The sequence below is a fragment of the Chanodichthys erythropterus genome, chromosome 14 (assembly GCF_024489055.1).
Source record: "Chanodichthys erythropterus isolate Z2021 chromosome 14, ASM2448905v1, whole genome shotgun sequence".
NCBI lineage: Eukaryota > Metazoa > Chordata > Actinopteri > Cypriniformes > Xenocyprididae > Chanodichthys > Chanodichthys erythropterus.
Genome location: NC_090234.1, coordinates 45,661,001 through 45,676,946, shown reverse-complemented (window position 1 = coordinate 45,676,946; position 15,946 = coordinate 45,661,001). Strand labels below are relative to the sequence as shown.

At 34.6% G+C, this 15,946-nt stretch overlaps 1 protein-coding gene across 4 annotated transcripts in view; it reads right to left on the bottom strand.

The window, feature by feature from the left end:
* fmnl2a (formin-like 2a) overlaps nt 1-15,946 on the bottom strand; it is a 110,381-nt gene that overhangs the window by 4,507 nt on the left and 89,928 nt on the right. The window contains exons 16-26 of one of the 4 annotated variants that reach the window (XM_067410733.1): nt 14,721-14,845; nt 13,609-13,817; nt 13,211-13,445; nt 10,863-10,931; nt 10,704-10,784; nt 10,336-10,465; nt 10,045-10,208; nt 9,715-9,816; nt 9,498-9,596; nt 8,452-8,575; nt 5,292-5,393 (exon numbers count right to left, since the gene is read on the bottom strand). In XM_067410733.1, coding sequence (XP_067266834.1) covers nt 5,317-5,393; nt 8,452-8,575; nt 9,498-9,596; nt 9,715-9,816; nt 10,045-10,208; nt 10,336-10,465; nt 10,704-10,784; nt 10,863-10,931; nt 13,211-13,445; nt 13,609-13,817; nt 14,721-14,845 — 1,415 coding nt within the window. In that variant the 3' untranslated portion in view covers nt 5,292-5,316. Of the gene's footprint in view, nt 2,525-5,291; nt 5,394-8,451; nt 8,576-9,497; nt 9,597-9,714; nt 9,817-10,044; nt 10,209-10,335; nt 10,466-10,703; nt 10,785-10,862; nt 10,932-13,210; nt 13,446-13,608; nt 13,818-14,720; nt 14,846-15,946 lie in introns of all 4 variants that reach the window. The other 3 variants (XM_067410732.1, XM_067410729.1, XM_067410731.1) reach the window with 3 other exon arrangements.

Genomic DNA, 15,946 nt, shown 5'->3' with positions numbered 1-15,946 from the left:
AGGAACAGAATAAAAGAGTCAGTCGCTGAGTTCAGATCTTCTGGACATGCTGGTGGTCAACTGGGCAAAGCAGCTTGAGTTTTTACTGGATTAAGTACTAAGAATTTTATTTCAGCTTCTGAATTTATGGAATGGAAACACTGACGCGAGCTTGTTTTTGACAAGGTTGTTGAGAAAAAACTGACCGTGGCCTCAAAATGTATTTGAACTCTCAAGTCACATAAAATGTCACTGCATTATATAACAAAATATAAACACATGTGCGTGTCATCTTGTGCTCAAATGCTGCAGACGCTTTGCTTTATTTCTTCTTTCATCATTTTTGTTGATGAGCTTTTTTGTATGAAACCAGTGTTTAGGTGGTTTTTAGTGGATGTACAGTATTCCTGTAGGTCATGGGTTCTATTCCCAGGAAAGTCAAGAATTGATCAAATGTGTTCCTTAAATCCAATGTCGCTTTGGATAAAAGCATCGGCCAAATGCATAAAAGTAAATGTAAGTCAGTTCTCCTCAGGTTCACACAGTCATCTTAGCAGAGTGTGATCATATTAACTATCAACGGATACAGATGAAAATGCGTGGCTAACGAATTACAAGCGTGCAGCAATGTAAATCTCTTGTAAAAACTTGTAAAACGTCCCATATAATGTAAATTAATATACTGTACTGAAATTCAGACCATCAGCATGACTGCAATGTACACAACAGTTCAATAAACAAGAAGTATATTTTGGCTAAATGCATTTTAGTCACAATATTGAAAGTTACTTAGATCCGACTGCATTTGTTCTCGAGTTAGCAACTTACTGAAATTCAAATGATCCGGACTGAGTCTACAGTTAACAATTAATTTAATTCAATTTAATTTAAGTCTGACTTAAAATAGGCCAATGATGGGAGATCTTCGGATCTTCTAGAATTTGGTAAAAAAAAATTGTTTATATTACTATAGTTGTTATGTTACCACAGCAACTCTAGAATTACCACAACAAATGAAGTCAAGTACTTTACTATAATATGGTTCAAAAACACAATTTACTATAAACAAAATCCCTTTAAGACAAGTCATTTCACTCGGCGGTAGGGCTGGAAGATTAATCGAAACGTAATCGAAACCGAAATTCAGAAACTCTAACTTTTTTTAATCCTGTTAAAGGAACACTCCACTTTTTTTTGAAAACAGGCTCATTTTCCAACTCCCCTAGAGTTAAACAGTTGAGTTTTACCGTCTTTGAATCCATTCAGCCGATCTCTGGGTCTGACGGTATCACTTTTAGAATAGCTTAGCATAGTTCATTGAATCTGATGAGAACGAATGCATATCGCTCAAAAAAATGACCAAAAAAAAAAAAGGCCAGTATGGCTAGGAACTTTGCTGCCGTACCATGAGTGCAGCAGTGCAATGATATTACGCAGCAGCTGTGACCCCCTGCTTGCACAGGGAGCGTGCCTTGCAACCATGGAGACATTTGTGAGAAGCGCTGCATAATAAAAAAAACTAAATAATTGTTCATTAATCGTAATCGAGGTAAAATGTTCAATTAATCGAGGTTTCGATTTTAGGCCATAATCGTCCAGCCCTACTCGGCGGCCATCATTGAAACACCTCTCGGGCATTGAAGTGCAGCTCCTATTTCTTTGAATGGGGAAACATCAAGTACTCCAAATACTCCATGTCTCTTAAATTTTGTTTCTAAACGCTCAAATCATGACTAAAAACTGAATTCTTTAGGCTGGATCAAGCTAATGCTAAGGCCGCTGCAGTGACGCGACTGGCTCTTGTTCAGAAGACGGGGCTTATTCCGCCATATTGCGCGTTGCACTTTCTCCCATTCAAAACAATAAGAGTGACGCGTCTTGTGTTATTCTATAGTTTTTGCTATAAATTACTACAGTATTTTTTCACCTGGGTTGATTTGTGTACTTCGTCCATTAACATGTTACAACTATTCAGAGAGTTTGTATGAACTATTGTCTCCATTTCAACTCGTTTTTGTTTTGTGAAAATCTTTCTTTCAGTATATTTATTGACATTTAATGCAGTGACATTCTGACATTTTTAAAGTGTTAATTTGGAGTCAGTGCACCTACTACAGAAGCTCAACTCAAGGTTTTAATAGCACTAATGAAGACTCAACTATCTCTAAGTGTGGGTCAGTTCAACATGAGGCTATGCAGGCAGAGTCTATGTGTCTCAGGTCACAGCATCACCTAATCAAACTAATTTACGAACCAAATCAGTTCAACAAGGTGTACATGAGTACCTGGAGACTCGGCCCTTGAGGGTCAGACTTTAGGCCTGATGTATGTTAAATAGAACGACAGATAGAAAGAGAACACAAAAAGATGGCTTTTGTATTCAGAGTCAAAAGGTCTACAGTGGAGGGAGAAGAGTGAAAGATAAATAATAATAAAGAGAGAGATGCTTGCCAGGTCTGAGTAGCATCCAGTGGGGTACTACTGGAAGAGTTCCTTACCCTCCAGTGCACATTGGGAAATTTAGTAATATTATTCTTCTTTAAGGCTGAGTGGAGAGGAAACAAAAATGGAGGTTAGACTGGAGCAGAGTGGACCGGACACAGCGAGTAAAGCTGCCCAGGGCTCAAAGAGGAAAGGTCAAAGGTCAAAGGCAGGCGCTGTAGGGTGTTACTGAAGCGCTGCTGATACTGCGGTAATGAACTCTATGACTCAAGCTGCTCTGCACAATGGCTCCAGCGTCCAGATACAACAAAGCAAAAAACTGACCTCTGCGTGGTCACGTCATATTAAAACAGAGAAACCAATGACAATGTGTCAAGCCTCCCAGAAGTGCATTGTTATAAGCCAGGATGTGCAGTGAGTTGAGCTCAAGCGGGCATGGTGCATGGTGGAAACTAAACACAAAGCTATTGTGAATCTCAAGAAAACGTCTTCCCAGTCATATTTCATAATAATAATAATAATGATAAGAAAAATTTGTATTTTGCATAAAAAGGATTATACCAGTAAGCAGTTAACCTTTTCAAGACAAGTCCACAAAATCCATATTTGTCTTCTTTTTTTATTATTATTTTCTAATACAGTATGTGAAGCATTTTACAGTAATGAAAATGAAGTAAACATTCTACATCTTCATGAAAATACAATCCAAAAACGTAATTGTGCTAAAACACGATTCTTCTTATGTTTTTTGTGTTTCTTTTGATTTTGAGGTGAAATATGACCGGGCGGGACATTTTTCTTTTTGGTGAGATTCAACATTATATTTGGCTAAAAGCAATAAATCTGAATGAGAAATGTAATTCACCCCATGCAGATGCATACAGTCAGTGAAGCAAATGAACCAAACATGCTTAGAAGAGAGAACCATCTCAACATGCAGCAAGTTAAACACACATGAAACACAGGAAGTCATGTGATATCAAAACATCCCATCAGAACAGAATAAGATGGAGAAAGAGTGAGACAATGTAGAAAACCAGCATAATGCAAACGCTCCCCAGAAATCAATGACATTTTATATATTATATACACTCACAATGACATGGACAAATGAACACGAGCAAATCGTAATGTCACAAACCATGTCCAAAACGCCAGTGTTACAAACATGACAACTTGATTTAATTGGCATTAAATGGGCAGATACAGTGCTATAGATTTACAGAGCTTACAAATATTATGGTTATTACAAATATATTTTGTACGGAAGAGGATTAGGGCCAAGCAATAATAAAAAAATAAAACCATCTCGAGATTAAAGTTGTTAAATTTCGAGAAAAAAGTTGAAATAAAATGTTGCGAATAAACTCATTAAATTACGAGAAAAAAGTCGTTAAATTTCAAGAAAAAAGTCAAGATAAAATGTTGAGAATAAAGTCATTAAATTACAAGAAAAAAGTTGTTAAATTATGAGAACAAATTTGTTAAATTATGAGAAAAATGTTGTTAAATTTCGAGAAAAAAGTTGAAATAAAATGTTGAGAATAAAGTCATTAAATTATGAGAATAAAGTCATTAAATTATGAGAACAAATTCGTAAAGTCATTAAATTATGAGAAAAAGTCGTTAAATTATGAGAACAAATTCGTAATTTAACGACTTTTTCCTCATAATTTAATGACTTTATTCTCAACATTTTATCTCGACTTTTTTCTCGAAATTTAACATTTTTCTCATAATTTAACTAATTTGTTCTCGTAATTTAACAACTTTTTCTCGTAATTTAATGACTTAATTCTCAACATTTTATCTCGACTTTTTTCTCAAAATGTAAAAAAAAAAATTCTCGTAATTTAACGAGTTTATTCTCAACATTTTATCTCGACTTTTTTCTTGCGATTTAACAACTTTAATCTCGAGATGGTTTTATTTTTTATTATTGCTTGGCCCTAATCCTCTTCCATAATTTTGCATTATGTTCTATAAAAATAAAAATATTAATCATCAATCACCTGGCATGTTCATTATTATTTTGAATTGGTTTTTGTTGTTGTATTTTACATTTTAATTTACATTTTTGATTCATTTTGTTGTTTTTTTGTCATTTTAAATACTAATTTAGTTTTATTGTTGTTGTTTTTTGTCTATACAGTTTTTATTTTTTATTTCACTTTTAGTTATTTTAGACTATCAAGTAAAAATGAGAAATGTTGCTTTGACAACTAGGTGAAATAAAATAAATTTAAGTATTTTTTTCAGTTACTGTTTATTTTAAGTAATTAATTAATTAATTAATTAATTTGTAATAATTTGTTTTCTGTAATGGAAAACTTAACTTTAGCCCATTATGGAAGAGTGATGTACTATAAAAACTCAAAAAGTTTGTCACTGACCCATATGGAATTTATATAGCAGTTTATTTTCTGCTATTTAAACTGCAGAGGGTGCCCACAGCACTCTGATTCAACCAATAGAATTTGCTTTTCTCAGCGAGGAACTGACACAGAAGTTTAACCAGCACAGGCCACACATACAATTGAAATGTGCAGAGAAACAGTTCATTCTAAACGCTGGTGTATTTGGATGTTTGTGATATCATATTTCCTCTTGTTACATTTATGTTACAATGATGAATTTATGACACTCGGTGCAAAAGAAATATGCGATGACATCATATGCTTCCCTCCCCAAACCCCCTTCATGCAGCAGTTTAGTTGAAAAAGAAATAAAAAATGAACACGCCCATTACATCAGAACCATACACCGACCCAGAGGGAAATAAAACCAGGAATGTGAAGTGTGAAGGGGTGCACACACACACACACACACACACAGAGAGAGAATGAAAGAGAGCAGCTTTATCCAGCGACCTTTAAGAGAGAGAGAGTCTAAGCTTTAGAAGTGGAGCTCCTCGTTGAAGTAACGCGAGCTGCGTTTGGCTGTGCGCGCGGTAAAGGGGGCAGTCTTCAGCACTGCGTCCAGACGAAACACACACATAACAACACAAACAACAGGGTTTAACTGCCAGAGCAACAAGCACAATGTTAGCACTTTCTACACACAACAGCACATTCTAGTATAATCACATGGTATTAACAGCTATCACATAAAGCTGAAACTATTTCAATATGGATTACATACATGCCTAAAATACTAATGCAGCTTTCAAGTGGACTGAACATGTTAAAAAAAATACTTTTATACTACATAATATAATTATCTTCTTAACTATTTGTTTTATTATAGAGATTCTGTATTTTTCATGGTTAAAATTTAAATGAAAAAATTCATGTCATTAAATTCAAATTTAATTTTCCTTTAGAAATAATGTGGTTCAAACCTCTGAAAATTTTTACGACTTAAATCTCAATGATGTTTATTCTAGGTTCAAAGATATATATATAAAAAAAAAACAATAATATTGTGAAGTATTATTACAATTTCAAATTATGGGTTTCTATTTTAATATACTTTAAAGTATAATTTATTTCTGTGATGCAAAGCTGAATAGTCAGCATCGTTATTCCAGTCTTCAGTGTCACATGATCCTTCAGAAATCATTGCTGATTTATTATCAATATTGGAAACAGGTGTCCTGCTTAACAAAATTGTATAACATGTGATACTTTTTCAGGATTCTTTGATGAATAAAAAGTTAAAAAATATCAGCATTTATTTAAAATAGAAATCTTTTGTAACAATATACACTAGTACCGTTCAAAAGTTTGGGGTCAGTAATTTTTTTTCTTCTTTTTTGAAAGAAATTAATACTTTTATTCAGCACGGATGTGTTAAATTGATAAAAAAAAAGTGATAGTAAAGATTTATATTGTTAGACAAGATTTATATTTTGAATAAATGCTGTTCTTTTTAGCATTTTATTCATCAATGAATGCTGAAAAAAGTATCACAGATTCCAAAAAATATTATGCAACACAACTGTTTTCAACATTGATAATAACTGAGTATCAAATCATCATATTATGATTTCTGAAGGATCATGTGACACTGAAGACTGGAGCAAAGATGCTGAAAATTCAGCTTTGCATCACATAAATAAATTATATTTTAAAGTATATTATAATAGAAAACCATAATTTTAAATTGTAATAATAATTCACAATATTATTGTTTTTTTGTTGTTGTTGTATTTATTATGATATAAATGCAGCCTTAATGAGCATAAGAGACTTCATTCAAAAACATTAAAAATAGTAATGTTTCCAAACTTTTGACTGGTAGTGTAAGTTTAAATGGCTAATTCAACACTAGTCAGATGGAATTTTAATAAAACTTGATGCAACTTTATCCACATACATACATATTCTCACATAAAGCAATATCTACTGTACTACAGTAACATCTCAGCTGCTTGATTGCTTGTATTGTCACAATATGTAAACTAATTTATATTATCACCCAGCTCTAATGAGCTAAATGTGACTATAAGGCATAAAGTTAAGATATTATAAACAAAAACATAATATTTTTATGTAAAGCAGGTTTGTGTATTGGGAAAATGCTATGCAAATTTGACTTGGCAAGTGGACCTAAGGGAAAAAAAAGAAATTATAAAAAAAAAAGTATAATATGACCCCTTTAATGAGATAGTTCACCCAAAAATGAAAATTCTGTCATTAATTATTCACCCTCATGTTATTCCAAACCAATAAGACTTTCTTTCATCTTTGGAAGACAAATTAAGATATTTTTGATGAAATCTGACAGCTTTCCGTCCCTCCATAGACAGCTCCGCAACTGAAACTTTGAAGCTTCAAAAAGTGCATAAAGAGATCTTAAAACTAATCCATATGAATTGAGCGGTTTAGTTTTTTTTTCTGAAGAGACACGATCGAGTATATGAAGAACAGATTGAAGTTAGGCTTTTATTCACATAGAAACATTCATCAGCTAAACATAAACGGAAGCTTAACCAAAACTGCTTGATGCGCAAGAACAAATCTCTTGCGAAAGCTCAAACGTGCTGCGTAACACCGTGTCCTAACCAGACGTGATGCGATAAGATTCCAGCGACGAGCAATTTGACTGTCCACACTAGACGAGACGCGAAAATGAGAAGTGATAAAATCAATCAAAAACCACAGCCTCTCGGCAAGATCACAGCGGACACAATGAAATGGGCAAGTACTTAGTAAAATTAATAAATATTACCCAGTTGAAACATTATTTGAAGTACATACGGAGTGACTGAACCAATCAGTCATAGAATACACTTTTTTTTTTTTTTTCACATTGAGTTGACAGTTTGAATGTTCTTGTGCCCATTTATTTATTTTTAAACTGGGAACACAGAACGATATTCAAACTCGCGTTAGACACTTTAACATTAAACAAAGCACATAAACAGTACCTGATATTATCATTTCCATACTTTGTGTTGTTCCAGCCGCGACAACGCGGAAAAATAGAAAACGTTTCTAAAATAGAATATTCGCGAGTCGCCATTGCGGCTGGTTAGGACAAAAACTCTGATTAACATGGAAATGATACCATTTATCGCTTGTCGCGGTGTCACGTCTGAATGTTGTGAATAAATGTGAACAAAAGCCTAAATTAAATCTGTTCATCATACAATGCGTCTTCAGAAAATTTGGACTAAACCACTCTTTATGAACTTCTTGAAGCATCATAGTGGTAGTTGCATAGACTGTCAATGGAGGGCTTGAAATCACTCAGGTTTGATGAATGGAAGTTTTACAGGTTTGGAACAACAAGAGGGTGAATAATCAATAACAGAATTTTTGGGTGAACTATCCCTTTAAGTCTACACTAAACACACACTGTTTAGTAGATGCACTCCAGCTCAGAGCTGTAAGCAGTAACAGCACACATTCAGCCTGTAATGACACTGGTCAGTAAATTGTTATTGATCAGTAAAGCTTTCCACCAATCACAGACTAGAGCTGGTTAGTGGCTCAAACTAACACGTTACAAAAGTTCTAATGTTTAAAAGCCCACTGCATGCAGAACAATTACGGGATGTAAAAAAGCAGAACACTGTGTGTTTACCTGTGATGATGTCCTCAATGGCTCCATCTTTACCCTCATACACATGTCTGCTGTCCTTCACCTGCTTCTTCCTCAGCTCCGCAATCAAATCCTGCTGCTGCCGCTTATTCTTATGAGAGGGAGACTGAACACACACACACACACACACACACACACACACACACACACAATCAATCCTGAATGACTGTCATTAATCTACAAACATTTCCACTTGCTGGGTTTGCATGTTTTATGGGGAATTTTCATTGACATAATGATTTTTATACTGTACGAAGACTATGAACTGTATATTCTCTCCCCTAACCCTAAACCTACCTATCACAGAAAACTTTCTACATTTTTACATTTTCAAAAAACATAATTTAGCATGATTTATAAGCTGTTTTCCTCATGGTGACCAAAAAATGTCCCCACATGGACAAAGATTACAGAGCATTTTGTCCCTGTATCGTAGGGAATACCTGATCCACACACACACACACACACACACACACACTAAATGAGGACATTCCATAGACTTTAGAATGTCCCCAAAAAATAGGTTTTGTCAAATTTAGCTCACTTCTTGGTATAAATTTGTCCTCAAAATATAGGTACAAGAAAAAAGTTAGGTGTCCAAAATGTGCTTTTTGTCGATGATGGGTGAACAAGAAAATGTACTGGACTAAAATTTCTTAATGGCCATGAAAATGTCTTATTTTTATCAAATCATTCAGATTACGAAAGGGCAGATCATCATGAATTATGTTGCATTTAGGATGCTAATAAAGTTACTGGCCAAGTGTTTTATTTATAATTATATACACTAAAAATTAACCAAGTTAAACCTTACTAAAAAAAAAAAAAAAAAACTAACAACTTCAAATAAAATAAAATATTCATGACTCGTAAAAGATTCACTAAACATTATTCCAAATGATTGGACTGGATTTGGATTTAGGGTTCATATTTAGCTAACTTCTGAGGCCAGTTTTGCCCCCAAATAATAGTTCTACTTCTCCGACACATGCATACACACACTCTCTATCCCTTTATTTTATTTGTACCTTCTGATCCTCTTGCTCCATCATAGCTTCTTGCTCAATCAGCTTCTCCATCATCATCTGCTCATGTCTTTTCCTCTGTTCATTATCCTCCTCTGCTTGCTGACAAAGAGAAAATACCCATCAGGCAAGTTATGCAACATGAGTGATGAATGCAGGTATGGTTTATACAACTGGAGGAAGTGACTGGATGAAGGTGATTTGCGATTAGTCAGTTTACCCTGTATGCTTTCACAAAGCGCACAAACACTGGGAAAAACACAGACGGTGGTGTTGTTTTGGAATTTTCTCCAAAGAATTTCACCACTTCATCAAAGGCATCCTGAGAGATTGAGATACGAACATAAGACACAAGAGAAATAAACAACAACCAACCTGTTAATCAGAATCATCAAATGTTACATGTTTTAGCCATTTTGCAGCTTAGTTTCAGTAAATGCTCTATTTGGACTGGAGAGACAGTATGGAATTCTGAAAGTTATAGTATGATTTCTTCATAATACAATCTGTTTATTCATGATATGGCCTGTCTGACAGGTTTAATGTGCACCTGAGCGATCTTGGCATCATCCTGAAGTTTTTTGAGTTTATTCTCATTTTGCTGTATGAAGTCTTTGAGCATTGTGTTGTGTCCGTGCATGCTGTACTCTCTCCTGGTCAAATCCATCCCTCTCTGCAGCTCCTTCACGTCTAATAAGACATTGTCTAGAGAGACTGAGGATTACAGAGAGAGAATTTATTTATTGAGCTCATTTAGACATGCTTTGTCAAAACTTGATGTGTGAGCAAATACGATCTGCCCTGTTTATTGTGAACATAAGCAAATTTACAAATGTCATACCTGCTGCAGCTTTCTCCACATAGTTCAGCTCATTGTAGAAGAGCGACACCTGCTGGTATTTTTCCTTCACTACATTTGCAATATAGTGCAGAAGAGTGACCTTGCGGTCTGTTGATTTAGTATCTAATAACTGGAAAAAGAAAACAAGTGTATGATTTAAATCGCAGATAAAGACAATATTTTGTTTTTCTATACCTATTTTTTTATCATAAAAAACCCCAGTCTAACAGAATTAAAGATAAAGGTCAAAATCTATCATAATTGTTTGAATGTCATTTCACAACCTGCATGCTTAAATTACTGGTGACTGGATGTCCATTCATAAATCATAAGGATTTAATGAAAAAAACTGAGCATGTAAAATGTACCAGGTCTAAGCTCTGCAGTTTGAAGCCGTATACCGCTCCTCTTTTACTGCTGTTCATGTAGTTCCCCAGAGCCAAGATGATCTGAGAGAGAAATACGCTTTCAGTAAAGACACGCACAGTCTGGAGAAAAATGAATCAAAACAGAAGTGAAACTCTTACTTCCAGAATCTTCTTGAGTTTTTGTGAGGACTTGATAGAGACAGATGCTGCAATAACGGCATGAAGTTGCTGTTAAGACAAAAGAAAGACAAAAAGGGTCCAGAATTATATTTTTAGTCATTAAAACTATTACTTGTAATGCATTACAAGTAATGTGAGCTTCATAATAAGATTACTTTTTTCAAGTAACCAGTAACACAATTCTTTTAAGTTTACAACAAAATATCTGAGTTTCTTTTTCAAATAAGTAAGGTAAGTTACTATGTTTTCTCATTTATTAGCTGGTAGCTCTCCTGTCCCTATGTTGAGAGAAATCAAGAGTAGTGCAGAGATGTGTGTAAATGTAGCCCTGTTGGAACCGACTGCTCTAAGCGGGACTCGAACCCTGGTCTGCCGGCATGGGAGTCGGGCATTTGATCAGGGGAGTGAGGTTTACACGCACAGCTCTTACCGGCCTACGTCCGTTACACAAACATGATAGTTATTGTAGTTCTAGACTAAGGGCCCTATCTTGCACCCAGCGCAATTGACTTTGTACACCGACGCATGTGTCATTCCTATTTTGCAGCCGCGCAAAGCGCGCTTTTCCCTCCACAGAAGCACGTCGCTAAACTAGTGAATGAACTTGCGCTCCCTGGGCGGTTCAGCGCAAAAAAGGAGGCGTGTTCCGGCGCAAACAATCCCTGGTGCTATTTTGCTGTTCCATTAAACAATTGCGCCACTGACCAGAAAAAACCTAGTCTTAAGTCAGTGGCGCGTTGCGCGTTGTTCATTATGCTATTTTAAGGGCGCATGCTTGACCATAATGTATAGCGTGCACAACGCGCATACACTTTGCTCATGTAATCTACACAGATGCAACAGTTATTTTTGCAAATCATATGTTACACTAAAAAAATATTAACACATGAGATGACAGAAATCATTGTGGTGTGCCACGAAGATGTGAAAAAACCTGTTTAACCGACGCTATTTTGGGTGGGTTTCTCCCATCCCCATACAACACAACTTCTCTGTCTTTCACTGCTCTTACAAGAACATCAGTCTCCTCGGCTGTGAACCGCTCCTGGCGTGCGCCTGGTAAATACGCCATAATAATAATTCAATACCATACTAATAATCAAAAATAACTTTAGATGAACATCACATTTGTTTAAATTTTTAGTTTTATTGCAGTAAGACTTTTGAACTTTCTTCTCCAGCATCATATTCTTCTGTGAACTAGAATGGAAGCACAGCTGAAAGGTTTGTTTGAGCTGCACCTTCTACTGAACAGGCGTAAATTTGCATTTCTTTTAGCCTGATTCTTATTTATTTTGGTGTGAAAGAGAACTTTCACAAAAGTAATGCAAAAGTAACATAACAGATTACATAAAAAGTAACTAAGTAACACAATTAGTTACTTTTTAGGGAGTAATGCAATATTGTAACACATTACTTTTTAAAAGTAACTTTCCTTGACACTGGTTACATTAACTAGCATTAATAAATTAATAAAATCAAAAGTTGTACGTGTTAATACAATTTAATGGGCCTGAGTGAGCTAGCATGAACCAAAAATGAACAGTTGAATTTTTTATTAAAGTTGTACATTTATTATTTTTTAAAGGAGCACTCCACTTTTTTTAAAAATAGGCTCATTTTCCAACTCTCCTAGAGTTAAACAGTTGAGTTTTACCGTTTTCAAATCCATTCAGCCGATCTCCGGGTTTGGCGGTACCACTTTTAGCATAGCTTAGCATAGTTCATTGAATCTGATTAGACCATTAGCATCGCGCTTAAAAATGACCAAAGAGTTTCGACATTTTTCCTATTTAAAACTTGACTCTTCTGTAGTAACATCGTGTACTAAGACCGACGGAAAATGAAAAGTTGCAATTTTCTAGTCCAATTTTCTAGTAATGTGATATATGCACCAATACAACAGTATGTCACAATTTTGGGGGGATTTTATTTTACCATTAAGACTGTAAAAACAACTGTATTTAGACACTGCAAATACTGGTAACAGGGTTGCAAAAATGGTCAATCACATATAAAGTATCTATAAAATAAAACAGCTCACATAATATTCTAGTTTGTCCTTAGGTTCTTTCTTTAAAATAAGCTAGAGTTTTAAGCCCTATTTTGCACTGTTCATGGAAAGCATCATGCAAAGAAGGCACATGAAAGAACTGGAAACCGTGAGAGGAAAAGAAAAGGGTATGTGAGAATCTGGAGGAGATCCACAGACATGTCTAGATTAGTTATCTAACTTTGATTTACAATGAATACTGGAAAATCCTGCTTAATTCTTGCCCAAGTGTGCTGTCAGTGTGGTGAAGCAGCTCGGGGTTTGCGTTATTTACCGGTGTGAGCATCTGAACGCTCTCTGTGAAATTCCCCAGGAATGCCATGATGGTCATCTTCTGCATGAGACGCTCGATCTTACTGAACTGGATCATGAAGCGATCCTCATCTGTCAGATTCTCCAGAGGCTTGCGTTCCTTCTCGTACTGCCGCAGAACTTTCAGCTCCGATTCCGTTGGAATGAACCTCATCAAACACTCCACGAAATCCACCGGCAACGTCCGCAGGTCAAACCTTACACACAAATATATCAAAGCATTATCCTCATCAATCTGATTACCTCCAGAAACTGCAGGTGTCGGTCCTGTTTGGAGTCCACCATACAATTTTATGGTTAACCATGATAACAAATTAATCAAGAGATGATCATTTCTAGTGTATGTCGGCTGTGAATTACATTTGAATGGCTCTGCAGATCTCCTCTGATGTCTTGCCCACTTTTCTGAGGGTGATGGCCAGGTTTTTAGCCCTGTTGGAGTCCAGCAGCAAGATTTTATTTGGTCCTTTCTGAGAGGTCTTCTGTTTGCTGGAGGTGATGTCTATAGCTGGACCCTGTGCTTTCGTCTTAAACATCTCCTCAAACTCATCCAAAGTGGAATTCAGATCCTGAACAGAAAAAAACACAGTCACCATTGACCAATAAATCCACTGATCTGATACTATACAGTGATAACAGCCAGTCTGGAATCCTAAAGCAATCAACATACAACTTAAGAATAAGTCAACAATTCAGTATATAGAGAAAAACAATCATTATTTCTCCTCACATCATAAAAAACAGACATAATGTGTGTACTTATAAACATCTGTACTATATTTTTTGTACTTGAAGCCTTTATTGTATAAACTATTGTTCAAAAGATTGGGATGTGTAAGATTTTTAATGTTTTTGAAAGAAGTCTCTTATGGTCATGACGGCTGCATTTATTGGATTAAAAATTCAGTAAAAACAGGAATATTGTGAAAACATTTTTATAACTTGAAAACAACTATTTTTATTTGAATATATGTTAAAATGTAATTTATTCCTGTGATGCAAAGCTTAATTTTCAGCATCATTACTCACATGTCAGTCACATGATCCATCAGAAATCATATACCTTAATGAACCCAAACTTTTGAATGGTAAAGTATATAAATGCATTATAAAGATATCTTTTATGCATCATAATACACATGGTAATGCATTTATATAATTGTAACCTCAGCTGCAATACATTTTAAGAATAACCAATTGATAGTTACTCCTCTAAAGAACATTTTACATTACAACATATAACACAAAACTGGGAGGTGATCATGATAATGCATTATACTATAAGTATGAATTATGAATGAATTATGAAATTAATGCACTATAATGCCTTCATCATTCATAATATATGTACATTCCTGAAAGTATTACACCAGATTATGCTGTTATATTAATTATTATAAAAAAGTATATAAAAGTACTGTAACAAAACAAAGTTTCAAATCTCAAAGTTTTCATAACTGTGTCTGTCTCACCTCAAGTATTTTTTCGTCATCGATCTCGTTGAACACAGTGCCGTTGATCTGATTGGGTTTCAGCGCCACCCAATTAAACACCGGCATACGGAACTTAGTCTTGATGGGTTTCTTAATCTTCACAGCTACACAACATGACAGAAAGAACACGTCAGCATCATTCGAATTACACAAACACAAAACATGCAGTCTGATACTGAGTGATGTGGAGCTGGTTTGTGAATAGCAGGCACAGATAGGACGTGTCCAGTGCACATACATGAGTGTTTGTGAGAGGAAATGTGAACATGAGACCTTTGGTGTTGTATGCATCTACACTCTCAGGCTAAAAAAGCTCTAGTCTCTCATACAGTTGACATAAAAAGTCTACACACCCCTATTTAAAATGCAGCTTTTTGTGATGTAAAAAATATTGTCAGATAATTTTCCACCTTGTAATATAATAATGTTATATTGAAACCAACAAAATCCACACAACAAAGAAACTTTTAAAGAAAATTAAATGAATGAAAGAAAGAATGAACAAATAAATTAATAAATTACCTGGTTGCATAAAAGTGTACATCCTTTTATAATGGAGCACGACACTGTGTTTTGAATTAACCAATCACATTCAAACTCATCCTGAAAAGTAATTATAATCATCCGGTCATCATTTAAGTATGGAAGAGGATTAGGGCCAGGCAATAATAAAAAAATAAAACCATCTCGAGATTAAAGTTGTTAAATTTTGAGAAAAAAATTTGAGATAAAAATTCTCAACATTTATTCTCAACATTTTATCTCCATTTTTTTTATCAAAATTTAACGACATTTTTCTCATAATTTAACATTTTTTTTTTCTCGTAATTTAACAACTTTTTTCTTGTAATTTAATGACTTTATTCTCAACATTTTATCTCGACTTTTTTCTCGAAATTTAACGAGTTTATTCCCAACGTTTTATCTAAATTTTTTTCTCGAAATTTAATGAAATTTTTCTGATAATTTAACAATTTTTTTTCCTCGTAATTTAACAACTTTTTTCTCGTAATTTAATGAGTTTATTCTCAACATTTTATTTAGACTTTTTTCTCAAAATTTAACGAGTTTTTTCTTGAAATTTAACAACTTTAATCTCGAGATGTTTTTTTTTTTATTTTTTTTTATTATTGCTTGGCCCTAATCTTCTTCCGTATTTAAGTGGTGCTGATAAACCCTGAATAAAACTCTGTAGGGTTTTCTTA